Genomic DNA, 27405 nt, shown 5'->3' on the forward strand with positions numbered 1-27405 from the left:
AGGAGGCATAGGCTGATGTCAGTCAGTACAAGGCCAGGAAATTTCAAACTAGCCATAGCTATATAGTGAGACTCTGTCACAGGGAAGGGACAGAAGGAGGAAGGAAGGAAGGAAGGAAGGAAGGAAGGAAGGAAGGAAGGAAGGAAGGAAGGAAGGAAAAATGTGTGCGCGCACATGTATTTTGTGTCTACTGATGCATTTAAGCATAAAACATTGCATCTGAAATTTCCTTGCTGACACCCAGGAAGCCAGGAGGTGCTAACCACTTCCCACTAAAGCCCCTGGAGCTCTGGAGATGTAGATTATTCTCTTCTATGTACAAACTTGTCAAGTTTCCCAATAACAATGCGGTGTAGCCCAGCACTCAGGAGGCAGAGGCAGGCGGAGATCTGCTAAGAGACAGCCAGAGCTACACAGAGAAGCCCTATCTGGGAGGGAGGGGGAAGATGTGTTTGCAGGAACATCGTCTAGGACGGTGCACTAAGTGAGACAAAGTATGAAAACTAGTTTGATCTCAGTTGAGATTTCCCAAGTTTTATAATGTAAGAGATAGACAAAAAGTTGCCCTCGGAGCGCAGGTTTTAAGTATGTAGGTAAGATTTTTCCTAGTAAATAAATGTGGTTGTTTGCCTTTAAGGGCACTGTTCTCTAGGAAGTGACTCAGCAATACCGACAGCCTGACCTAAACAAGCAGAGAAGATTCAAATGAGCAGGAAGCCATTTCCAAAGAGCAAGTCTTTGCATCAGCTACGGGGACCTCCTTTGCCTGCAGTGCTGCTGTGAAGCAAAATTGAAAAGATGCCGCAAGATTTCAGTGTGTCACCTGCTTGGCACGCTCCATAGGTGTCTGGAAAGTTTTCCAGTTAGGAACTGGGCAGCACCAGCTCTTCCAGAACTTTCTGGGCGGGCAAGCCCCTCCCCTTGTCTCAGGCAACTTATTCTCTCTGGTGTCTGGTGCTGCCCAGGACCTGCTGGGAACCTCTGGAGCCATGGAGTCCACTCAGCTGCTCTTCTTCGTGAATGGCAGGAAGGTGAGAGCCCCGGGGTTGCCCACGCAGGGCGGACCCTGCACGGGTGCCTGGCCCTTTCTCATCCTGAGCCCTGCTTTCCCTGAGACCTTGGCGTGGATGACTTTGCCTCACTACCTGCACACAGGAGACTAAGGGTTAAGGGCAAGTTTCAGAATTGTCTGAATCCCAGGACCTCTTCCTTCCCAACATCCCCTTTCCATGGCCATAGCAGGACACCCTAGCCCAGCCACTCCTCAAAGAGCAGGTAAAAAGAGCTCCGTTCTTATCCATCCAGCACTGTGAATCCAGCCCTTCCCACCCTCAAAGCCCGAGCTAATAGCATCTTCCAGCCCCGATTCTCCGCTTGTCCGGGGAGTGATGCGCTGATTCAAGCTATCCTGTTCTTTCTCAGAGGAAGCCATGATTTGTGAAGTCAAAGCAAGTTCCTGGCACAGCCCAGCTTGCCAGAGCCAGGCTCTAGGGACTCTGCTGACTGCGGCAGTTCGTTTTGTTTTATTTCCGTGTGTGCTTTGACTCCGAGGACCTTTATGACTGTTCCAAGCAAGGCCTGTTGCTTGCGGACAACAAAGTCCCTGAGCATCATTTAAAGCCGAGGTCTGGCAGTGAGCTGGCTTACTCGGAGTGTTCTCGGTAGACACTGATGGTGCATCGAGGGGGTGGGCAGAGTCCTGCTGTCCACGGTGCCAGTGCTCCTCTGTTTGGGTCCCCTGTGGCTGTTTGGTCCCCTGTGGCTCCTGCATCTGGCTATGGACAAACGGAGCCCCAGCCCTGGCTGGCACTGGCTGACCCTTAGGAAGCCAAGGAAGGTTTAGCACCAGACTTTCGTGTGTCTGTTCTGAGGCCATGAGTTAATTCAGACAGTTGTGGGTTTGTAAAGTGTTTTCTTGAAGAACTGGATCTCTCAAATTATACAAGCCCCACTAAAAGCGTGTGTCCGTGTTGCCCCCCCCCGAGCTTTATGGGCCTCACATGGGATAAGATGGTTCCTTCATGAGCTCCATTAGGACCCCAAAGGACCAGCGTGAGGGTGAGCTAGGCTAATGGGGTGAAGGGTTGCCTTGCTCCTTCGTGTTTTCTTTTGCATAGCAGAATAAGCACAGGAGTCTTCTGTCCACAGTAAACAAGCAGGGGTTCCCTTACACGCCTGCTGCTCACCCAGGTGGCCTCAGGGAGACCACTCCTTTACTAATGGGGGCCATGCTTCTTACTGCACAAGGAGTGATCATGAATATTCAATCTGTGGTTTTGTTATCAGCCTATCGTATGCCAAACTGTGTTTGGGTTTATGGGATACGGCAAACCAAAGAAATGATGAGGCCCCTGCCGGTGTGGAGTTAACACGTCCTGGGGTGACAGCTGACGTGCATATAAATAAATGGAGAGAGCGTGGTATGGGCAGTGACAGGCGCTGGGTAAGAACACTGAGACGGGCAGGATCTCGTGGGGTGGGTGATGGGGATGCTTTGGTCTTTCGGGGCAGTGTGTGGAAGTAGCCAAGCATCCATGTGGGGAAAGAACATTTGAGGCAGAGAAATCCAGGGAAAGAACATTTCAGGCAGAGAAATCCAGGGGCAAAGGCCCTGGGGCAGGAGAATGTTTCCATGCTCAGAGAACAAACTGTTGGGGCTGGAGACATGGCCAGGAGCCAGAGTACAGGTGATGCTGGGGTTTAGTTCAGTGAGGCAGCAGCTGTTGAGTCTGATGTCTCTCACGTTCTCCCTCCCTGCTTCCAAACGGGAGCCTTTCACAAGTAGTGCACCTTTGTGTTCTCATGATATTTAAGAGTAAATGAGCCCTTTCTTATCTGAAGGCTTCTTTAATCTCTCAGTCCCGCCATTGGCACCGCTGGGGGCTTCCAGGAGCCTTGGACCAGGTCCTGGGACCAAATGTTCTGTGATCCCTTGTAAAATAGACTCTAGAAATACTGGTTTGGTTCTTGAATTGTCCCCCAATCCCACAAAACAAACAAACATTATGTCAGCTTTCCCCTCCCGTTTTTGTCCCTCCCAGTTTTAGTGAAGCGTGTGTTTCAACCCTGGTCAGCAAGCTGAGAGTGAGGGGCTATTCAGAGAAGCATGAAAAGCCACTGGGCAGAAGGGTCCTATGAAATTCCAGACTTCTGTGAGTCAGGTCTGCCTTTGCAAGGCCTCCTGGAAGACCTTCAGGGGCTCTGGTGACCCGCACAGCAGCCCTCCAGCTTTTGCTGTTTGTTCATCAGGAAAGGAACGCTGAATGCAGATATAATGAAAGTTAAAAGTCCATGTATTGTCTGGGTTCGATTGGCATAAAAGACACACTGCCAGGAGTTGAAAGTGTCAAACACAGGGACTCTGACTTTAATTCACTGAAGTTGGTTCCCCTCCAGGAAATCCTGATTCCAGAGCAGAAGAGGGGGTCATAACACGTGTGTGGCAGGTTCAGGAGTTCCCTAGGTGATATGGCAGCTGCACAGGTGATCAGAATCGTGTCTTAGAGCTGTTGCTCCTGCAGACCAGGTTCTCAGTGGCAGAGAGGCAGCAGAGAGACCTGTGAGTCAGCTGTTGTAACTGTGGAGGGTCTGGATGATAAAGGCTGTGCTGGTGGTGGCAGTGTAGTGGAGAATCGTTTTCAGACACCCAAGGAGCAGAACCTGGTGACGCTGATTGCAGTGGGCGGAAAGAAAGAGAAAGTTAGAAATAACCTTAGATGTCCTGGCAGAGTGAGAGGCTCTGAGCTGCTTGGGGAAAAGAGGGATGACAGTAAACTCAATGAATTAACATGACGGTTGTCTGAGGGCCAAACTTATTGTATTGCATAGTCTTCCTTATTGCATGTTCCTCCAAAGGGCTTGCTTTGTCCTACTGGTACCTGAGTAGAGTCACAGGGGAGTAGGGGAGTCAGCACTGGATGTGTGCTGTGCCTTCTCCGCCTTCCTTCCCAGAGGGACAAAGTAGCACAATGTGGAGAAGGATGATTGGCGTTTCAAGCAAGCCATGCTTCTTCTGCCTGTTCTGTGACAGCTGAAGGAATCTCAGATGCGTGGGAAATGAAAACAGAAGAGGATACAAGCTGGCGGCCCTCAGGGGGAGGGGATGAGTTAAAAACAAAGTAAAAATGCCACAAATCCATTACCTTATGTGATAACTTAAAACATTCAATTAAAATCTTATTTTATGTGTATGTGTGTTTTCTACATATATGTCTGTGCAGCAATGCATGCTCAGAACATTAGTTTTTAAATAATTTAATCAACACAGAGAAAGGGGGATCCCAGGGGACCATGGACTCATCAGTTTCTGCACCTGGCTATCTGCCAGCCCAGTTGCTTACGTGTGCCTGGCTGCACAGCCCTGCGTGTGCCTAGCTGCACAGCCGTGCGTGTGCCTAGCTGCACAGCCCTACATGTGCCTAGCTGCACAGCCCTGCGTGTGCCTAGCTGCACAGCCCTATGTGTGCCTAGCTGCACAGCCGTGCGTGTGCCTAGCTGCACAGCCTTACGTGTGCCTAGCTGCACAGCCCTGCATGGCTCTGCACAGGCATTTGCTCCTTAGTCTGGGTATCTGGGGACATGGCTGGTCACAGTCTCCACTAACTTGGCAAACAACTCTTTTAAGTTGGCTGCATCCCTCTCTTGGACACTCTGCTCTGCCAGCATCTCTCCTCTCTCTCTCCCTCCCTACCCCACTGCTCTGTTCTGTTCTAGGGTCTTTCTAGGAGAAGCAGGGCAGAGTCGCCAGTGTTCCTGGGAGTGGAAAGAGCTGCGATATCAGGGGACAGGCAGTGCTGGACAGTTACACTTTAACTGCGATGTTAATGCTTGCACATCCCGGGTGCCTTTCCCGCAGGAAGGCAGGGTGCTAAGCAGTGTGAACATCACTTACACCAGCTCTTGTCCTTGTGCACATCACTGTGTTTCTCTCGCACAGGTGATAGAAAAACATGCCGATCCTGAGATGATGCTGTTACCGTACCTGAGGAAGACCCGTATCCTTTGCTGTGTGCTGTGAGCGTGTGTGCTTGTGAGTGTGTGAGCCTGAGGGTCTGTGTTTGTGTGTGAGAGTTCCAAATTGCTCAGCCCCAAAATAATCACACAAAAACTATATTATTTAAGACACTGCTTGGTCTATTAGCCCTAACATCTTATTGGCTAAGTCTTACATTTTAATTTAACCCATCTCCATTAATCTGTGTATCGCCACATAGCTGTGGCTTACCAGGTAAAGTTCCTGCATCTGTCTCTGGAGGCTCCATGGCTTCTCTCTGCCTCTGCCTCCTTTCTCCCAGCATTCAGTTTAGTTTTCCCTGCCTAGCTCTGTCCCCTATAGCTCTGCTATAGACCCACAACAATTCCTTTATTAACCAATGATGTTCACAGCATACAGAATCTCACATCAAGAAGATATCTGAGAGAGCAGTTAGAAGTCTCCGCTAACAAGATGCAGGCAAATGACTCATTGTGTTTCTAGTGTGACGCAGACATTTCATAGAGTATTTATAACATAACATTTTAACACCATATAACATCAGAGACCCACACGATGATAAGGGCAGATATACAGTGTGCCCCCACATGCACATTCTCAGAACACTGCCACGCACAGTCTCCTCTGCAGTCTGGCCCTGTTTTTGGCAGACTGAGCTCCAGCTCCATACAAAGAATGGGTGCAATCCGTGATACACAAAAGGAAACAGGAAGTGATAAGACCTAAGGAGCGGCCTTTGGTGAGTCGACATGGAACTTTCCTATTGTCTATGATGGTGTTCTGTACTAAGTCCTGGCTATTCTGGACATAAATCCATAGACACCGTGATCTTTAACTCAGCCTCTTCCAGTTCGACTCCCAGGCACGAAGTACGGCTGCGGAGGGGGAGGCTGTGGCGCCTGCACGGTGATGGTCTCGCGGTACAACCCCAGCACCAAGACCATCAGGTACCTGCGGCAGAGCCCAGCTCTGAGCTAACTCTGCAGGTCCCAGCTTTATTTCCTCCTCTCTTGGTGACGGTGCTCACCGTGTGGGAAGACCTGTGCGGGCTCTGGGGACCCAGGGATAAACAGGAATACGGGAAGGGTGGGAACATGACCTCAGCTGAGCTGAAAGGCCGCCGACTCTGCCGTCTGGGAAGGAAGGCCGCTGGGAGATGACCATGGAGGAGACAGCCGTGGTCACGCATGCGTAGTGGGGGCCCGCTAACTTCTCTATGGTCACGCATGCGTAGTGGGGGCCTGCAAACATTTCCGTGTTACTATACGTGCGTTCTCTACGTGGAATTACGCCAGAGACCTCCCCTTCCGGAAAGGATCAGTTGGCCTAGCTCTTCTGCTCAGAGCCGCCTGTTGTTGCCTGCTTTGTTCGTGCTCTGTATTTATCTCCAGCGCATTATTGTTCCACATCTTCATCTGTTCCTGTCTCTCCCGTCTTCTGGGATATTCCCATCATGCATCTGTCAAACCACTTCCCTCATCCCCACGTTCCAGATGAGGTCTAGGGTCTGAGCAGCAGCCAGGTCTATGCTGGGCCTGCATTGGCTGGGAAACCTCTCCCTGCCTCCCAGCCTGGCTGCCAGCTCGTTAGGGAACCGGAAGTTCTCTTTGTGCTCCTCTCTTACTGATGTTTCAGGAGATCTTGGGTCACCATGCTTCCTTATCCTTAGCCCCTAAAGGGGAATGATGCCTTTTTAGTCAGTGAAAGCTTAGCGCGTTCTCTCAGCTCTGCCCATCAGGAGCTACTTTTCTTCAGAGGCTGGGAAATCTCATTTAGCTTCCTCTCCTCCACTTTGAGCCACACATCAGGCATCTTCAGCAGTGGTCCTGTGGGGTGGAGCAGCTCTTCACCTGGCGCTACCTCTTCTTCTGAAGAGCGGCAGCAAACTCACTTCATCGCCCACGCAGACTTTGCCCAGCTCCACCCGCAGGACGAAAGCGGCTTTAGTTCATAGCCAGTCACTTGCAGTTAGAGAATATGGGCCCCGACTTGAGAGGGAAGTAATTAGGTTGGTGGAAGCTTCAGGGATTGGCGTCATGAGGTCTGATTTCCATTCTGCCACCGGCTCTCCAGCTGTGACCCTGAATTCATCACTCTGATTCTAGATCTGTGTCTGTAAAATGCCTTTGTGCTGAGAATGAGACACAGACTCCTGCCTGCCTACGGGAGGTGCCCACGGGGCGCTCGGTCCCCTTGTCACGGGATGTCGTTAGTTTGTCACGTGTGCTTCTCTTTGCATCTGAAGGCATCATCCCGTCAATGCCTGTCTGACCCCCATCTGCTCTCTGCATGGCGCGGCCGTCACCACAGTGGAAGGCATAGGCAGCACGACAACCAGACTCCATCCTATTCAGGTGAGGCTGCGCCGCTCCCTAAAGGGACTCTGAGCCCCCGAGCCTGAGAGTGGGACGTCTGGGCCCCGCTGCTTGGTCAGGGATGACAGTAAAAGTCTCTGGAGCTGAGGATAAAGCTGGGATGCGAGGACGGATGAGGGGCTGACTTCTCGGGAAGGTGCTCTTGGAAGACTATAAGATTCCCATACCTAGGCAGATTCTGGCCTGACCAGCTTTGTTTCCTCTGTGTTCCAATTAGAGGGAGGTATCCATCTTGTACCCCACAAACCCAGAGGGAACACCAGCCATGTGCATTGACACATACAATTTTGTTGTTGTTGTTGGAAATTGAGGCAGAGGCAGATGAATCTCTGGGAGTTCGAGGCCAGCCTGGTCTACAAGAGCTAGTTCTGGGACGGACACCAAAGCTACAGAGAAACCCTGTCTCGAAAAACCAAAAAAAAAAAAGCTGAATTAAAAGTATCATACTCCCTGCTCCTTCCCAAATGCTGTGTGAGCTTGGACTTGTCAGAGGAAGATGTAAACACTCATGAAAGAGAGAGAGAGACAGAGACAGAGAGAGACAGAGACAGAGAGAGAAGTGTGGAGCTGTGTCCACGTTCCTTCCCAAGTGTGTGCGCTATCACGCTTTTTCCATGTTTTTCAACTTGAACAGAGTTTGGTCATTTCTCCAAGGCCTTCCTCTGTTGCAGGAGCTCACACTCTCCCTGCACACTGAGGAGTCTTTCACAGACATGCAGTGTTTCCTCAGCCTGACCTAACAGTCACTTAATCTGGCATGCTGCTGGGGCGGAATCACAAACTCCCTGGCCATGCAAAGTCTCACTACCACTGTCTGAAGTCAAGCTGAGCAGCTTATGGGGCTCAACCATCCGACTGGCCCAAGGGAAGCCGCCTGAGATGTGGGCTTTTGGGGGGCCTCCTCTCCAAATGCAGTGAGCTCAAGAATGTCCTGGGGACGCCGCTCTGACTTTGTAGGCCTGGAAGAGAGCGCAAGGTCTGCATTTCTAACCTTTGCTTCCAGGAGAGGATTGCCAAGTGTCACGGAACACAGTGTGGATTCTGCACTCCCGGGATGGTGATGTCCATGTATGCCCTGCTCAGGAACCATCCAGAGCCCACTCTAGATCAGCTGACAGACGCCCTAGGGGGTAAGTATGCTTTCATTTTTACGAGATGAAGACAGAAATAATTGGACACCTCCCATATGTCATGTGCTGAATTAAATGCTATTTGGAAATTCATTTAAATATGTTTACAAGATAGTTACCATTATTATCGTCATTTCATAGAAGGAGAAGCTGAGATTTGGAAAAGGTGGTTTATTAGAAATGATCCGTGTAAGCAGAAGCATTGATTTCTTGAAGTCAATCTGCAAACCAGATCTACACATTGACTTGTAAGAGAGGAATAGAGGCTTAGGATGAACACTCTGAGGAATTTCAGGCCACCATGCAGAGTCCACCTGGAATCTCACTGGGGTGTTTGGCAAAGGAGACAGATGGAAAGGACAGTAGAGGTGGCAGATGTCATGCTAGGTTTAATTACCATCATTGTCTGTGGGTCTAAGGGAAGAGTCAGCAAAAGATTCTTTAGCAAAAGTTGCGTCTAAGTCCTGTGATAGACGCCCTCGCCACCACAGAGCAAGGGTCAGAGAGTGTCTTTGAGTACAGCTGGACGTCAGGATGAAATCTACTAGGGATGCTATTTTAACAACTCTCTCTCTCTTTCTCTCTCTCCATTCATTTTCTATTTACCTATCTGTCTGTCTGTCTATCTATGTATGTATCTATCTATTCATCATCACGAACTATCTATCTCGTGTGTGTGTGTGTGTGTGTGTGCGCGCGCGCACATGTGCATACACACAGGTGTACATTCATTGATAAGGTTCTGAACACATTTTAAGCATTAATAGATTCTCATATTCTATGTCTTTCTGCTGAAATGCTCCCTGGCTCTATTTCTCTTTGTCTCTTACCTCTTATTTTTCTGTTCAGGGAACATGAGTCTAAGCTTGCTTGTTTGCTTCTGCTACAAAATATTTCAGGGGCACTCTGAACAAGCATGGGTAGAAAGGAGTGACCCAGCACCTAAACTGGATCCTGCCTAATTTCCAGGAGGTCGCATTTTGCTTTATGGCTGTTTGTGTTATAAACACTGGTGAAGGATTTTCAAATTTTAGTAGCTTAAGACAAGGGTGGGAAATGTATAAATGATGAAGATTTGAGGAAATCTCTCAGCGGAGAACTCGATCTTGTGCTGTTTCTAAAATGAGGCCTCGGGAGCTGGAATAATGGGCTCAGTCAGTGTCTGGCTTGAGCTTCTGAGTTTTGGTCACTATCACCCACGTAAAAATTTGGGACGGATGGTGTATAACATCAGGAAGATGCATCAGACACTGGAGGGACCCCTAGAACCCATTGGCCAGCCAGTTTCCAGGTTCCAGACTCTGTCTCAAAAAAATGTGGAGAGGAATTGAGCAAGATCCCCAGTGTCAATCTCCAGCCTCCGGATGTACTCACATACACGGTATACACATCAACAGATGTGTACATAGAACACACACACATGCACGCACACAACTATAATATGACCTCATATTGGGGGTGGGGTAAGGCCCCAGAACCGCTGTGATAGAAACACCGACTGACTCATCTATTGCAGCCACTTGTGTGTGTAATCACCTCCAGGTTCAGAATCCACACGCTTTTCCCACCTTTTCTCTACTGTTGCAGAACAGCTTTGATCAACTGAAACTTCCCTCTATGTGTCTCTCTCCTTCCTCCCTTTGTTCTGCCCCTGTCAGAACTGTAGCTGCCACGGTAGGTGTTAATACTGAGAGGAATTTTCCTTTTGTCTTTAAAAAAAACAAGAAAATCCTTCACTAGTAACAACACGCATGGACCATAGCACAGGATGCTAAGCGAAACAAGCCAGGCCCAGGAGAACAAACACTGTATCATACGGACAACCTGGAGTAGAACATTAGCAGCAGGGATAAGAATGGTGATTGAATAGCGATTACCTGAGGTTGGAGAAGGGGAAAATGAGGAATAATCAAAGGTTGCAAAGTTTATTATGCAAAATAAATAAGTCCAAGAAACGCAACTTGGTCCCCATCGCTATTGGTACTATGCTATATAAACAGTTGCCATGAGGGTTGATCTTTGGTTAGATGCCTTCCTTCTGGTTGAATGGTTAAATAAATAAATGGCGTGAGGAACAGAGTGTTAGGTCTGCTCGCAGTGCTGACTGGGGGATACTTATCTCAGATACACCAATCACTAATCAGTTGATTAGACACAGGAGGGTCAGTAGCAACTCAACAAAGTATTGAGTTTTGTTTTAAATTGAGCTCTTGATTGTGACTACCGAACAAGTTTTTGTCTTAAAATCACTGTGTTCTTTGAGCATCTGTCCTAAGAAGAGAGTGTAAGATGTGTCTACAGAGAGTAAGTACAGATGGCCGAGATGTTAAAATATACTCCAGGACTCTTGGCGAAATATCCCAGGATGCTGATGTAAAAATGAAATCTCAAACGCAAGATTTCAAAATGAAGGCGTCAGGCAGAGCTTTCTTCTAAGATGGGGTCCTTCATGCCATCATTCACCTGGCGTTCCATGGCTCCGTCCGGGGCCCGTTAGTAACCAGACCTGTTCTGTCTCCTTCAGGAAATCTGTGCCGCTGCACTGGATACAGGCCCATAATCGACGCATGCAAGACTTTCTGTAAAGTGAGTAGAAAGGAATGCATGGCCAAATGCGTTCTCCAGGAAATAAAACGAAACAGTATAGGAGCTCCCTGGTGTGTTATGGCAAGAATCATTTTTACTAAGACAGGACCACTTCTTAGCTCAAGGTCTACAATCTTGTGTGTCATTTTGTCTGGGAGGAGGCTTAATAGCGAATTGTGAGCATCCAAGATGCTTGCCATTGGCTGTAAGTCATTCCTCCCAAGAAGTTGCTCTTGATCTGTTTGCCTAAGTTAGGGACCTGCCTGGATGCCTGTAGCCCCCTGCAAGCATAATATGTGTGTGTGTGAGTGACACAGCATGAACCTGGTCACAGCGTGGTCCAGCATAGCCCTGGTCACTGTATGGTTCAGCATAGCCCTGGTCACAGTGTGGTCCAGTGGTCCCCGTGCCTCTGCGTGTGTTTGATGGACTGTTTGACAGTGGAGGCAGTCCTTCTCCAGGACAGGGCCACCACGCGCCAATTAGTAAGCTACTCAGTCATTAATATAAATGGAACTAACAAAACCTATGAAAGATGTGACTTTTTTCTTTGCTTTTAAACTATTATATAAAGTAAAAAGCTCTTGTGGAATTTTAATACACATTCCGTCATGGTTGGTCCTCCCCCACCACTAGAAGGTCACTCCTAGGTGAACCATGGAATCAATACCTCATAGATAAGATCAGAACAAACTGTCAATTCTTGTTACTACTATTAGCAGTATTTAAAATATTGTTAGAATCAATAATTGACATGGTTAATGTTTATTGCTGTATAACAGGATTATCTAGTAAGACCTTTATAAACTTTATTAAATAATCGCTGGCATTCAGAATTGTGTATACTTGGTTTTCATTAGCGTTACCTTCGATGTGTTGAAGGGTAAATGGTTTTCTTTTACAACACCTTACAATATTGGTTCTGCAGCTGTAGGCACCCAGTTAGCAATAGAACCCCCAGGGAATTCTCATTGCCTTGTTTTATTTTGTTTTCCTCATTAGGCTTCTGGCTGCTGTCAAAGTAAAGAAAATGGGGTGTGTTATAATGGGGATCGAGGAGTCAATGGATTGGCGGAATTTCAGGAAGGCGATGAGGTCCGTGAATGGGGACGCTGTCATAAATTCGTTCAAGACATGAGCAGTGATGACCGAGTCTTTGGGAGAATCAGTGGCTGCTCGGGTTGACAAATTCATCTATGTCAGCATTCTCCACCTCCCGTTCCCACTGTTTCCATACAGTCTAAAGATTCAGCCCAGGAGGAGATTGGGGGTAGAGAAAGGAGGGTGAGCAGGTCCGCAGTGCGGCCAGCTGAGAGGATGCCTTCTAATTGTTCTGTAGCATAGCAGGGTGATCGTGTTTCACAATGGGTTGTTATTTCAGAATAACTAGTGGAATCTTTAACATTCTCACAACAAAGAACCAATTCACGTCTGAGGTACCAGATGCTGAACAATCACAAGATCTTCTCATGCACGAGTGTGTAATGTCACTCTGCCCCACAAATAGATGCAATTATTATACCAACTGGAAGATAAATAATCCGTTTATAAACCTGTCACATCCGCATGGTCCCTCCTTGCTCACCAGTCCTGCTCCAACGCTGCCGTCTGTAGGACAGAAAAGCACTGGTCCCCAGGGTCTCTCGGTTGTTAACAGCATCTTTAGTGAACAGAAGCAGAGTGGAGATGGAGGCAGAAGAACACTTGACAGGAGAGGCGGACTCCAGGTCTCCCTTCGGTCCTCAATGTCTGCCTGCTCCTGCCGGTCCCCTCCGCTGTCCCCAGACTCGAAGGGAACGTGTAGGGAGCTGAGGCGTGCAGAGGTGTTCTGGCATCTGCATAGTTACGTGAGGTCAGGTCTGTAGTAGAGTCCTACAGATCACCTCCTGTTTGTCTTCTGTCTGTCTGCCTTCTTCTGGTGGGGTGAGGCCCTGTGGAGCCCATTCTTCCTCAGATGATCCTAGAACTAAGCCTGGCCTTGATTTCCTGCTGTTCCTGCCTCTGTCTCCCCGGTTTATGATTATAGGCACGCGCCACCATCCCTGGACTGTCTGAGCGTCTTCTTCCGGTCTCGTTGTACTAAAAACTTAAAGTGGAGGGGCCAGACAATAATACAGTAGCCACCTCTTGTCTACAGATTCTTTTCCTGCAATCTTAGTTACCTGTACTTAACCATATTCTAAAAATATTAAGTGGGAATTTATAGACATAACATAGGTTTCTAAATACATGCCGTTATGAATTTCATGAGGCACTCCCACTGTGCTCACCGCTGACTCCCTTGGAATGTGAACCACCCCTTCGCCCAATCCATCCATGCTGTACACCTCACCTGCGCGCCTGTAACTAAGCAGTTGCCATGGTTATCAGATTGACTGGCACAGCATTGCAGTACTTGTGTTCAAATAACCATTGCTTTACTTGATAATGGCACCAAGCCTGTAGTTCAGATATGTTAATGAGTGGATACAGGGTACTTTATTTTTCAGGGAAAACGTATGTTTAGTACGAGAGTATGTTGCTAAGGTTTGCGATAAGAGTGAAAACTGAAGTGTGTTCATGAACCTTCTAAAGCTCAACCTGCCTCAGGTTTTGGGTACCCACAGGGAGAGATGTCCCCCGAGAACAGGGGACACTTCTGTAACTTCTGTCATTTTCTCTTTTCAAAGACAAGTCCAGAACTCTTCTCAGAAGAGGAGTTTCTGCCTCTGGACCCAACCCAGGAGCTGATATTTCCTCCAGAGCTAATGGTAAGGAAGGCAGCTGCTCACCTTCCTGGTGACCTGTCAGGGGAGTCTTTTCAAAAGCAGAGGGCGCAGCTCTCAGACCTCATCAGAGACACGCCCTGCAGCAGATGGGTTAATGCAGACTTTACAGCTTGTCCAAGGGCAGAGAATTTGCGGGGTGCTCAGCTCAGCATGAATGGGACATCTACATTACATCCACTCCCTCCACGACTCAGGGACCTTTGAGAAAAGAGGGTGGAATTAATGTCTTCTAGAAACGACAGGGTCACTGCCCATATGAACTCATTGCCTACACAAGCTCAATTTAGTCAGCATTCAGCACGGAGAGGTGAGAGTCTCGCCAGCCCCCACCCTTAGCTGGTAAGTCAAAGGCAGCTGGGGAAGGAGGGTCAGTTTTCTTCAAGGTTATGACCACTTCTAGGTTGACCATGACCCAGTGGATGGCCCCGTATCCCTGAGTCTATGGACATCACAGAGTGTACTCAGTCGCCTGGGAGGGTGGGAGGTGAACTTTGCAGGAGTTAGGTGGAGGAATGGGAGGGAAGATAATAAAATTACACGTGTTCATACATGAAAATCTCACGGAATTAGTAAAATTATATAAAGAACAAACTGATGGGCAAATACCAGTGCTCACCCATCGTCCTCACCCCAGAGTCCAGAGAGTGTGAGCCCAGCAGGAGGTGGAGAAGGGAGGGTGGAGCTGCCATGAGGGCTGAGACGTGAGACACAGCTGATGACGTCCGTCTGTCAAAGCCAGGAGGCACAGTCAGTGGGCTTCAGTGTAGACTCGTTTCTCCTTCTGTCTGTGCGGATTTCATGATCTGTAGAACGATTTGACCAAACGAGCACATTTTTATGTTAGTGAGCATCAAAATGAGTTACTCTGAGTAAGGGCCAATGGGAACTTCAGTTTCCAGGTCTAAACACTGCCAGTTTTTAACTTTGAACTCTGACCCTTGGTGGGGCTCTACTCTATGTCACACAATTTAGTTTTCAGAAGATAAGCATTCTTTTCTCTGTTTCAATAAAATCGAATGAGAAGAGGAGGGAATTCTGTCACAAGCTCTCGAATCCCTGTTGCCTTCTCAACAGACAATGGCTGAGAAACAGCCACTCAAGACCAGGGTGTTCAGTGGTGAGAGAATGACGTGGATTTCCCCAGTGACTCTGAAGGAGCTCATGGAAGTTAAATTCAAGTATCCCCAGGCCCCCATCGTGATGGGGAACACCTCTGTGGGTATGTGAACCCCCTGGGATATCTTATGAGGGAAACAAGCTTCACGTGGGTGTGCTGTCAAGAGCCCAGCCAGGAAACCCAGTGTTGTTCAAGGGATGTTCCTGCATTGAAAACTGCCTGCCCTGGGCTTCACTGGGGCAGAGGCTGGCTAGGTGGCCCCATGCTAACCCAGCAGCAGGGCTAGCCTGTGCTTCACTGGGGCAGAGGCTGGCTAGGTGGCCCCATGCTAACCCAGCAGCAGGGCTAGCCTCTGCTTCACAGGAGCAGAGGCTGCCTTGCTGACCTCCATGGTAGACCACCAGCAGGGCTAGGCTATGCCTCACTGAGCACAGGCTGACTCCATGGTAGGCCAGCATCAGGGGTGCCAGTTCTCTGGTTTTCCATCTGGGGACCACTCTGGCTCTCATGTGGAAACTCTTCTGTCTCTCCTCTCGGGGTGGTGTCTCTGTGGCTATAATGTGCTTTACGTAAAAGGCAGTGTCAAGGTCTTCTCCTTTTCCACATAGGCCTAGGGTGGCTGCCCATCTCTCTGCAGGGCCCCCGGAATCTTCTCCCAGTGACTGTGAATGTGCCATACACCACAAGTTTTAGGGCTAAAACTTCTAAAGAGTCCTCAAGTTTTAGCGGCCACTCTCTCTGCTTATGGTTTGCAATAAACAGCCCAATAAAAGCAAACAATTTTTATATTTTATATGTCCCAAGACATGGAGTTAATCATAATTCAAATTTAAGAGAGTAGTTTTCAAATTTAAAATCCTTTTATTCTAATCCTGTGTCTCTTCCACAATCCCTCAGGGCCAAAAGTAAAGTTTAAAGGTGTCTTCCACCCCGTCGTAATTTCTCCTGACAGAATTGAAGAGATGTGTGTTGTGAGCCAGGCCAGTGACGGTGAGTTCTTACCGTCTGTGTTTCCCCGGTGCACTCCTCTGGTCTGCCGCTCAGTCCAGTGATGGACAGCGGGGAGCTGTTTCTAGTTAGACTTCCCAATTCCTCTTCAGACAGAGCCATGAGGGTCCGGAAAAAGTCCAGGCAGAATTCTCTGAAGTCCCAGTTGACCCTGTCTGAGAAGTCAGACTGTCACTGAGGGACTTTCCAACTGCAGTACCAGGGAAACTAACAAGGATTCAAGGAGGATCTGAGCCATGGAGGAGAACAGAAGAAGCAGCTGAATGAGACATGCTGGCTGCTCTCCAGAGCGAGGCAGAAGGAGAGTGGGGGTTAAGCCTCTGCAGTCTGGCCGGCTTCATTCTCATGAAGGGACTGTGGTTAAATGGCAGTGAGACCCAGCAGTCCTCAGGATGGGGGTTTGGGATAAAGTTCCTGAAATCCGATTCTTGGTGATGACATAATTTATCTAAGATCTTGGGGCCGTGACTGAACCATCTCTGACGTGAACCTATTAATATCTCGTGGTTGTGTTTACATATGTGGTTGTTTTTAAATCACTATCAGTATAATATGTGGTAGACTCAGTCTTCAAGGAATCCAACCTTCACGCTCTCCACCACCGAGTCCACCATCAATCCACGCACCACTGCCATCCCCACACCACCTGCATCACCGTCACCATCTCCACCACGGCCGATAGGCACAGCAGCATGGATTCAATATAAAGATTCCCATGCTTGTAGCTTTGGTCCAACACTTTGAGGTCATCACTGACCACACGGCATCACTCACAGGAGACTTTATTTCAGGGCTGACCCTCGGTGCTGGCCTCAGCCTGGAACAGGTGAAGGACATTCTGGCTGATGTGGTACGGAAACTCCCTGAAGAGAAGACACAGACGTACCGCGCCCTCCTGAAGCACCTCAGAACTCTGGCCGGGTCCCAGATCAGGAACATGGCTGTATGTATTTAGCAAGTCAACTCTGGCATTGTGATTTCTATGACTGTAACTAGTGACTCCTTCCTGCTCTTTAAAACAAACCAAAGGAACAGTTCTCTGATGCATCGCTTAACTTTTATTTTAGTGCTTGTGCTTCATAACTGTGTAACGGAAGTGACAGTAACCACTTTTTAAAGTCTCTAGGGGGCCACATCGTGAGCAGACATCTGGACTCCGATCTGAATCCCCTCCTGGCTGTGGGGAACTGTACCCTCAACTTACGGTCCAAAGGTAACAGCAGTTTCTGCTCGGGGAATTACTAAGCTTGATTGTTTCTCTCCCTCTGGGGAGGCAGGAAGTCCTGTGTGGAACATGACTGTTCTCTATAACATCAATAATTTCCTTTACCTTGCTGAGTCTGAGAAGTCGCTCAGTCTGTCTGAAAACTATCTCCCAGGGAGGAGGGCTAGGCTAGAGGAAACATCTTAAGATTCTGTCAGACATTACACACACACACACACACACACATACACACATACAGACACACACAGTACCACCCACAACAGCCCATAGCATCATTTCCCAGGTTTGGGAAGTTGGTTCAAGAGACTGAAGATTCCAGAGAAGGTGTCATTTTTCCACAGATGGAGATCGACAGATCCCTGTAAGCGAGCAGTTTCTCCGCAAGAGTCCCGATGCGGATCTTAGGCCTCAGGAAGTCTTGGTCTCAGTGAGCATCCCGTGTTCCAGGAAGGTGAGGATGGCCCTTCCTCTCCACTTCAAGTGTCTTGTGTGGGCTCAGGACACAGACGTGTGTGTGCAGAGGGGATGAAGTTCATTCTAGGAAGTGACAGAGGCCACTGGTACGGGGGGGGGGGGGGGTAGGGAGGCTTGGACACGGTCACTGTCACCTTGCTGTGTTGTGTCCCTGTCACCTTGCTGTGTAGCCCCTGCCACTTCTAGAACTAGGAGACCGTCTTCCCTCTTCCTCTGCCCCAAACTCTGAAGTTGCTTTTCCAAAGATGTCCTTTGCCCTCTCGGACATCTTCCCTAAGTGAGACAGCTCTGCGTAGATCCTGGAGCCTCAATGAAGCTGAAAAGACATTTGCAGGGGACCTTGGAGGGGGAAATCACAGGTTTGGAGTTGGATACCCTGAGGCCTGAGTTCTGGTTTCAAGACTTGAACTAATTAATGAATCACCCCCAAGCCCATGGCTCCTCATTTGTAGTGTGGGAGAATCAAACCTGACACCTGAGATGTGATGGTTTAGGCAGACTGCTGTCCCAAAGAAGCACACAGAGTGGCTCAAATAATAGAGCTTTAGTTCCTGGGACGTCTAGGGCTAGAACTCTGATATCGAGGTGTCAGTAGGGTTGGTGGCGTCTTTTAAGACCTCAGGCCTTGGCTGTAGTTGCCTCTTTTTTACCGTTTTGTGGTTCTTTTCATGTCTCTGTCCAGTTTGTCTCTTCACGGACACCAGTCAGTTAGGGTCCTGATTTATTAGGGACTCTCTTTACTTTGACCCCAAGAACTGAAGTACTGGGGTTTAAAATTCCAGCATCTGAATTTAGGGAACACAAAACAAGGCCATAACAGAAAGTGCTGAAATCAAATCCCTTCAGGGTGGAGTTGTCTCTCAGGGGAGTTCTGTCTGTGTTTCTTTCCCTCAGCGGGAGTTTGTGTCAGCCTTCAGACAAGCCCAGCGCCAGCAGAATGCACTAGCGATTGTCAATTCTGGAATGCGAGTCCTCTTTAGAGAGGGAGGTGACGTCATTAAGGAGCTCTCCATTGTGTATGGCGGTGTTGGTCCCACCACCGTCAGTGCTAAGAACTCCTGCCAGAAACTCATCGGAAGGTGAGACTCTGTGTGTGTCCTTAGCTTCCAGGTACCCGAGCCACCTGCCCTGTGGGAAGCTGCAACAGAAAGAAGACAAAATGCTTGGGATCTCCCAGTTTGATGGCTGGGAACTCCAACATTTTATCATCATTCTTGTTGCTTCTTAGCAAATTTAGAAATGAGCATTCTGTAATCTGTGTACAAAGTGTGTGAGCATGTATGATGTGCATGTGTGTCTGGTGTGCATACATGTATGTATGTATATGTGTATTTAAGAAAGAGACAGAGACAGGAGGGGGATCAGATGCTCATTTCTTCTCATATAAATTTACATTTTTTTTCTAGGGGGAATTCTGATTAAAAATAGAGCATGTGCTAACTGGTTGCTAATCTCTTTTTCTTACCTGAGTTGTTTTATTTGTAGGTAACAATAGCTAATCCTCCTTGAGAACTTTCTAGATGAATTAAGAGAGCAGTGATTCAGCACATGTGTTTTAAGCCTTCAGTGGTTCAGACTGCCGTGCATATCTTAGTTCAGTGTCCTTAACTCAGTCAGTCTATTTAACACTATGGAGCCTCCGTTTCGTGACCTGTTACAGAGAACCAAACCTACTTTATGAGTGGCTGAGCAGGTTACATATGCGAACACACACAGTGCTACCCCAGGAGCTGGCGTACAGAAATGTCTAGGAGTAGAATAGGCAGGCAGTGACTCTTGAACTAAGGACTTCTGATGGGTGAGACCTATCAAGATGCTTGGAGAGTGGCTGAGTATCCTAAACTCGGCTTGCCTGGCTGTAGATCCTGCTCTCCTGCTTCCTGTAAAGACTACAGCCATCGGCCTTATCTGTTAGCCCAGCCTGTGAGATCACGAGCCCTGGCAGTGAGTCTCCTCCTGTGCCCCTCACAGGCCCTGGGATGAAGAGATGTTCCACACAGCGTGCAGGCTGGTTCTGAATGAAGTCACTCTTCCGGGCTCTGCTCCCGGGGGGAAGGTGGAGTTCAAGAGGACCCTCATTATCAGCTTTCTCTTCAAGTTCTACCTGGAGGTGTGCCAGAGTCTGAAGAGAATGGTGAGTGGGCCATTTTGTGAACTGTGATGCCCAAAGCTGGGGCAGTAGACGCTGCTGAGGATCCGTGAACCGGAAAGGATGAGAAACTAGAATCACATCCTCCTGATGGCTTTCACTGGGAGGTCTCGCGGACGGCTGTATGTCTGAGGAGGGATTATAAGGAGGGCACAGACCTGCACAGGGGTTTGCTTAACACCTCTTGGTTATTAGGACTTCTCATCTGTCTGGATAATGCTGTGAAAACTTGTTAATGAGGTGAATGCGATCTTCTTCCCACCTGCTGAAGCTTACCTTATTGTGTTTGATTCCTTGTCTGGGTTCACCCTCATTCATACGTGGATGGCAGCCACCTCCATATTGGGAAGTGAGTCAGCAGAGGGAGGAGGCTCGGCGTGGTCTCTAGCAATTCAGAGGATGCTGGGTAGAATCACAGTTCTTAGCGATGCTGGTGACCCACAGGCATTCCTTTCCTGCTTTCCCTTAGCTCAGGGCCATGTGATTGCTGCCCAGAGAAAGCACACCTGGAAAAAGTTCCCTGAAAGTTCTGGGTGAAAGGAACTTGGACCTAATTGTCCTCATTAGCCTCCTGCCACAGTCAACCCAATTAGACGAGAAGCCAGGACTCCTTGCCTTGTACAGAAATCAGACAGTAACTTTAAGTCGGATGGAAGAGTTGGGAGAGAGGGCCAATTGGATCAAAACACATTATACAGAGCTCTCAAAGAATTCCTAAAAGTTAATACATAAATAAATCAATAGAAGACAGGAAGTCCTCTCGTGGAGGTCTTGAAAGGCTGCCTTCTCAGTATGGATGAAGATAAATACGAACCTATAGGCCGTATCAGATGCTCGAGATGACGAGCTGGAAATCGTCTCTAAATGACGTATTTCTACCAGGTCTCCAAAAGTGAGAAAATAAAGCAACTGTAGACCCTCACGCCTAATGACCAGCAAACAATACAGTGCTTGGTGAATCTGCTGATATATTTGACAACGTCTGCCCCCATTTATCTTCTCTCTTTGAAAATACTAGCTGCTGTCGGCTTTATTTTCTAGTAAATTTTTTAATTATAAAAGTTAAATCGTGAAGTTTATCATTTAACGTCTTCTATAAAGTAGCGCCTGACCTTCTGTCTGTTCTTAAAGGTCCCTTCTGTGGGGAGACGGCAGCTGTGCCACCTCTGCCCTTCACTGTGCCTGCAGATGTCACCAAGCAGCTTTGGTTCTGACTTTTCCTGCTTCAATTTTGTCTTTTCTGCTTTATTTGACTTCTTTCTGTTGTTGTATTGGTGCATACTCTCCTCCTGCCACTTAGGAGAGCAAGTCTGTCCATCTAGACAAGATTGAGAAAATAATGATGGCTGGAAAATAATCTAATAGAGCAGAGATGGTGGCAGTGAGTGATATTCTGATTTCGTGTGGTCTGTCCCATCACAGAGAAGGATATGTACCTGCAGGGTCCTGTCCTGTGGTCAGGAGGGCATTTAGATTTCCAGGGCTCTGAAAGGGTGAATACTTAACTCCAGACTTCAGAGTAGAGATGTTTGCTGGGAGCTGCACCAGCGTTCTCCCCTAGAACATTCTGGTAGATTGAAATTCCCACTGTTCTTTTCCTCTGTCTACAGGACCCTGCTCACTATCCTAGCCTGGAAGTCAGGCATGAGAGTGCATTGGAAGATCTTCATTCAACACCTCACTGGAGAACATTAACCCACCAGGTTAGTGTGTGTGTGTGTGTGTGTTAGTCTGTGTGCACACGTGTGTGTGTGTGTGTGCATGTGTGTGTGTGTGTTAGCGTGTGTGCATGTGTGTGTGTGTTTAATTTCAAAGACAAGAAGGGCGGTGGGGGCACATGACTTTAGTCCCAGCACTCAGGAGATAGAGGCCAGCAGATCTCTGTGAGTCAAGTCCAGCCTGGTCTACAGGAATGAGGTCCAGTGTAGCTAGGGCTACACAGAGAAACCCTGACTCAAAAAAAAAAACAAAAACAAAAACAAAAACAAAAAACAAAACAAAACAAAACAAAAAACCAACAACCAAATAAGCATTTCAAAGAAAAGACTGCAGAGCCTTTGCCTGTTGGAGACACGTTGCCTTCTTCAGTATTTATTAAAACTTCCTAACTAGGTTGGGAGTTAGGTTGGGAGTCTGGTTCAGTGATGGAGTATGGACAGGGCCTTGAGTTTGATACCTAGTACCTCAAAAAGGGAAAAAGAAAAGTAACCCAAACCAATTAAAAAATCACGCAAAACAACAACAACAACAAAACAAAAAACCCAAACAACAAAACAAAGCAAACCAGGAAATGTTAAAGAAATATGCCTGGTTTTATCATAAACTCTCTCTCTATATATATACATACTATGGCTTCAGGCCATGGACATAAACAAGCAGGCCCATTGTTCCTGGCTTCCTGCCCTGGCTTTGTAGCTATTCATCAAAGCCTAGTTCTGAGTTGGCCGGTGAAATGTTTTGGTACATTTCAGAGGACAAGAACACACCCCTGTCCCCAGGGGTCAGGGAACCACAACACAAGATATTGCAACAGCTGCTAGTTTGTTTTTTCCCTGTACTGGACTACTTTCTTCCCGAGTCCTTCCTGTCCACGTGGGTTTCCGCAGGTTCATTTTATTGTGAAATCAATCAGAGCACAGCGAGCATTTTCCAGGTTTCCTGCTGCAGGCTACACTATGAGAGTGTGTGACCCTGTAGCTTTGGTTGTTTTTGTTTGTTTTTCCAGACACGGTTTCCCTGGGTAGCCCTGGCTGTCCTGGAACTCATTCTGTAGACCAGGTTGGCCTCAAACTCAGAGATTCACCTGCCGCTGTCTCCTGAGCACTGGTATTAAAGCTGTGTGCCATGGCTGGCTTTCCCATAGCTTTCAAATGGAAGTTCTTGTCATAACATCATAACAATATAACTGGATAAGATTAATGTGTGCTTTCTTGAAATAATCTCAGGAAACTGGACCTAGAGTTTGTTAAGCAAGAAATGAGAAGAGATTTTAAAACCTCAGTGCACCCAACCTGTTGACAGATTTCGTTATAAAAATTCAAATCACACCACAGTGAACACTGAATTTGCTGAGGGTCCCTGGAGGTTTGCTGTTCAATATGTTCAAAAAATTTAAATATGCCACACTGCTTGGGGAGAGAACATTGTGAAAGTTAAGAACAGCTGCCTTCTCCCTCGTGTTCTGTGAAAGAACACACTCATAGTCTGTGACTTATGGAGAGACCCTTAGAGCACTTTGGCCATGGATTGCATTTCAGGGAGGAACCAAAGTCAATGATGGTTGTTCAGGTAATCCAAGAAAACGGAGTCTCCTGAGCAGTTGATATTAAATGGATTTGGACAGCTGTGTTCTGAATCAATGTTTGGGGTGTTCTGTGTCTCCCACATAGATAAATTTTGTGGTCTCAGTTTCTCTCTGTCTTTGTCTCTGTCTTTGTCTCTCTCTCTCTTTCTCTCTCTCTCTCTCTCTCACACACACACACACACACTCACTCTCTCAAACACACACACTCTCTCTCTCACACACACAAACACTCACTCTCTCAAACACACACACACACTCTCTCTCTTTCTCTCTCTCTCTCTCTCTCTCTCTCACACACACACACACACACACACACGAATATCCAAGTTTCTAGAGCTATTTCAGCTCTCACAACAAACACTTCTCCCAGTCACGTTCTTGCTTTGAAAGTTCGCTTTCAGACCCTCACAGACACAGGTCGTCAGTGACAGAGGAGGGTTGTTGGGCATCAGGGTCCTTGACGAGTGGACCCCTGCTTTTAAGCTCTTCCGTGAGGGGTAGATGGCAGGGTGAGGGACGCATGGCAGACCAACTGTGACCCTCATACCAGCAAGTAAGAAAGGAATGGATGCGCTCCCCCAATGGCCTAACATCTACACCCTAGCCCGCCCCAGTAGAACCAAGCCTTTTGGAGACATTCTGCATCTATTCCGTCCCTGGTGACTTCAGGAGATCACCTGACTGGGGGCTATCTGATGGAGGAAGGTCATTTGTCAATAAACAAACTGCCTTGGCCCATTTGATAGGCTACCCCTTAGGTGGGTGGAGTAGACAGAATAGAATGCTGGGAGGAAGAGGAAGTGAGCTCAGATGCAAGGCAGCTCCTCTCAGAGACAGACGCCATGCTCTCCTCTCCAGAGCAGACGAGATGAAACTCCAACCCAGGATGGATGTAGGCTAGAATCTTCCCGGTAAGCGCACCTGGGGTGCTACATACATGAATAGAAATGGGCCAAGCAGTGTTTAAAAGAATAGAGTTTGTGTGTCGTTATTTTGGGGCATAAGCTAGCCAGGCAACCATGAGCCGGGCTGTGGGAAGAGGCCCGCAGCCCTTACTACAGATGGCGCCCACATGGATAACTGCATCCACAGAAAGCCTGAGAAAGCTTGGGAAAGAATAGAGTAAAGCGTGTTTTCTTGGTAGCAGCAATTTCTCGGGTCTGCTCTGCTTGCTAGAGGCAAGCAAGCGCTCTCATCTAAGAGAGGCTTCCTGACTCAGCTTCAGCTGTGAAACCTTGCAGCTCATTTAAGAGGTCCTGCCACGAAATACTTAAAACGGTGTTGGTGGAAAGCTGAAGGCATGCTTTTCGGTTTTCAGCCGTAGCAGGAAAAAAATTGTGCTGTTTTAAAATGCCGGCTTTCTGGGCCATCCTGCCAGGGCAAACTCTGACTGTCTGAGGCAGGAGGTCAGCTACAGAGAGAGTATTTGAGTGTTGTAGCTTGTTTGCTGACAAGGACCTTGAAACGCCACAGAGTTGTGGTGATAAACATGGCTACAGCCGGTACCTCAGCCATGAGGCTGGAAAGCTAAGGAATGTGCTGGATCCAGCCGTCAAAGCCACGGCTTTCGTCCTACTGATATTGCTTGGTAAATTAAAGACTCATGTGGTCAGAAAAAGAGAGATATACAGTAAAGAGAGATTCAAAGACAAAGAAAATTTCTAAATTGTGTGTTAAAAGTATATGCAGGCTAAAAGTTCTTAAAAAAAATAAGGAAGAAAGCAGTTGGGTGTGGTAGTACACACCTTTAATCCCAACACTTAGGAGACAGAGGGAGATTGACCTCTGTGACTTCAAGGTGTGGTAGCACACGCCTTTAATCCCAATGCCTGGGAGGCAGAGACAGACAGATCTCTGAGAGTTCAAGGACAGCCTGGTCTAAAGAGTTATTCCAGGACAAAGATATACAGAAAATATAAAACAAAAGTAAAAATAAACAAAATGGAGTTAAAATAAAGCCGCACAAAGATGGAAAGTACACAGAAAATCTTGATACTGTATGCTATTATGCTCTCTTTGAATTGTTTGAATGCTGAGGAAAGAGCAACATCTGCTAAAAGATATTTGTTTATAAATGCTGCTGAACTAATCCAAGATAGATATTTTCAAAATACCTTGACTTCAGAATTTGGATCTAAGGATATGATACTTTGGAAAAGAGTTTCTTCTTTTGTTTTCACAGAAGATGAGACACTGTGGATTGCTTCTTTGATCACGATATGGTATGATAGACCACGCCCTCCTGAAGGGTTGCTGTGAACACCCTTAAAAAATTGCTTCGCTCAACTGCCAACTGAGATGAACCTAGCACACAGGTTATACCCTGAAATATCTGATTAACAGCGCCCCCATTCAGCAGGAAGCAGTTTGGAGAGAAATAACTGCGCCCATATTCCCAAATATTGTTTATAAATGTTCTTTTACATTTCAAGAGGGAGATGATATAGATGTGAATAATTTGCATTGATATGAATCTTGGTTTACTGATATTAATTTAAGGTCAATTTTATTATATGTATATGTATTTCTGATATTGATTAAGGTATTGTGATTGTGTAGTTCACTTAAAAATGTAATGTCTATAGGTTGTTAATGGATAATTATCAATAATAGTCAAGTTTGTAGTCATGTTAGTTAGATTTTCTAGATGTGCATGCATATATTTCAGATAGGCATTCATCATATCTTTCAAAGGCTAGAGAATATGGTATTTTAAATGTTTTAATAACTTAGGGCTTTTCATGACAATGAGACACTCTGCTCCTGGCAGCACCAATCTACTTCAAGAAGAAGATGGGCATCGAAGAGGATCCTTATGGAGTTTGATAGCCATTTGGGCAAGAAACTGCTCTTGCCTGGACTATTTTATAAACTGGACACAAAGAACCCGCAGAGAGAGGACTGCTGAACTTGCCTAAAGGTGAGATGATCTTTCGGGGTTCCTGATTCATGAAAGAGTCTGCGAGACATTCTGCAGGACACAGCAGATAGTGACTGAACTGCCTTTAAATTTCCTGCTTCATGGAAACGTCTCTGGATACTATGGACCTTTAGGCTGAAGATGGATGCCCCAACGGTACAGAGGAACTTTGGGTGACTGTCCAGGCAGTGAGATGTCTCTGTCATTTCTAGAGTTTAGAAGTTGCTTACTTTTTGTTTGCTTAGGTAATATTGTATTCTTCTGGAGTCTTTGATGGAGTTGAATAATAGATAGATAGTTATAGTTTTCCTTAGTTATGATAAAGATAAAATAGATGTAAATATTGTAATTTTTACTTGATAACTGTTTTGTTATATGTAATTTTGCTATGTTAAAGTTAAAGCCTTCCTTTTTTTTTTGTTTAAACAGAAAAAAGGGAAATGATGGAGGAAGGTCATTTGTCAATAAACAAACTGCCTTGGCCCATTTGATAGGCTACCCCTTAGGTGGGTGGAGTAGACAGAATAGAATGCTGGGAGGAAGAGGAAGTGAGCTCAGATGCAAGGCAGCTCCTCTCAGAGACAGACGCCATGCTCTCCTCTCCAGAGCAGACGAGATGAAACTCCAACCCAGGATGGATGTAGGCTAGAATCTTCCCGGTAAGCGCACCTGGGGTGCTACATACATGAATAGAAATGGGCCAAGCAGTGTTTAAAAGAATAGAGTTTGTGTGTCGTTATTTTGGGGCATAAGCTAGCCAGGCAACCATGAGCCGGGCTGTGGGAAGAGGCCCGCAGCCCTTACTACAGCTATCCACCTTCACCCACTGTCTCGAGCCATGTAACAAGCAGAAGGAGGTAGCCAAGTGCGCTGGCCCGCGGTCCGCTCCAGCTGGCCGCTACTTTGATAAATCAGCGTTCGCATCTGGCTGTCACGGGCTTGAAAATTCCCTCAGTCTTTTGGCACACTGAACACAGTGAAGTTTCAGAAGATTTTCTTCACAGTTGTGAAATGTTCCATTATTTACAGTAAAAGGTGTTAGCATTAATAATAGAAAACTCCAGGAGCCTTTTAGATCCCTGGGAACACGTTGGCTCAGTGTCCGAGCCGATAAATTACCTAGAATTCTGCTCCTCAGGATGGAAACAGAAAATCTCTGAGAGTATTTTATAAAAACAAAAAAGAGATGTGGGTAATTTTTCACTCAGATAGTGTGGAAGCTGAGAGCCTATATAATATGATTTTTCTGTACTTTGGGGGAGATTTTTTTCAGAGAAACCGATTTCTCTCTCTGCAGCACTTGAGCAGAAGAGCCTGGTGTTGCTGTATCATCTGTTTGTGTTTTCCTCCCCAGCT

The 27405-nt window shown here is 47.1% G+C and overlaps 1 protein-coding gene across 2 annotated transcripts in view; it reads left to right on the forward strand.

The window, feature by feature from the left end:
- The first annotated feature begins 704 nt into the window (after positions 1-704).
- Positions 705-27405, forward strand: part of LOC130866786 (aldehyde oxidase 1) — a 57345-nt gene continuing 30644 nt past the window's right edge. For both annotated transcript variants that reach the window (XM_057758367.1, XM_057758369.1), the window contains exons 1-16: positions 705-1031; positions 4937-4994; positions 5844-5940; positions 7239-7347; positions 8372-8498; positions 11023-11084; positions 12087-12179; positions 13754-13834; positions 14927-15071; positions 15867-15959; positions 16769-16920; positions 17097-17190; positions 17544-17653; positions 18571-18755; positions 19648-19810; positions 21436-21528. In XM_057758367.1, the coding sequence (XP_057614350.1) occupies positions 990-1031; positions 4937-4994; positions 5844-5940; positions 7239-7347; positions 8372-8498; positions 11023-11084; positions 12087-12179; positions 13754-13834; positions 14927-15071; positions 15867-15959; positions 16769-16920; positions 17097-17190; positions 17544-17653; positions 18571-18755; positions 19648-19810; positions 21436-21528 (1704 nt within the window). In that variant the 5' untranslated portion in view covers positions 705-989. The remainder of the gene's footprint in view (positions 1032-4936; positions 4995-5843; positions 5941-7238; positions 7348-8371; positions 8499-11022; positions 11085-12086; positions 12180-13753; positions 13835-14926; positions 15072-15866; positions 15960-16768; positions 16921-17096; positions 17191-17543; positions 17654-18570; positions 18756-19647; positions 19811-21435; positions 21529-27405) is intronic.

The sequence above is a fragment of the Chionomys nivalis genome, chromosome 26, assembly GCF_950005125.1.
Source record: "Chionomys nivalis chromosome 26, mChiNiv1.1, whole genome shotgun sequence".
Lineage (NCBI taxonomy): Eukaryota > Metazoa > Chordata > Mammalia > Rodentia > Cricetidae > Chionomys > Chionomys nivalis.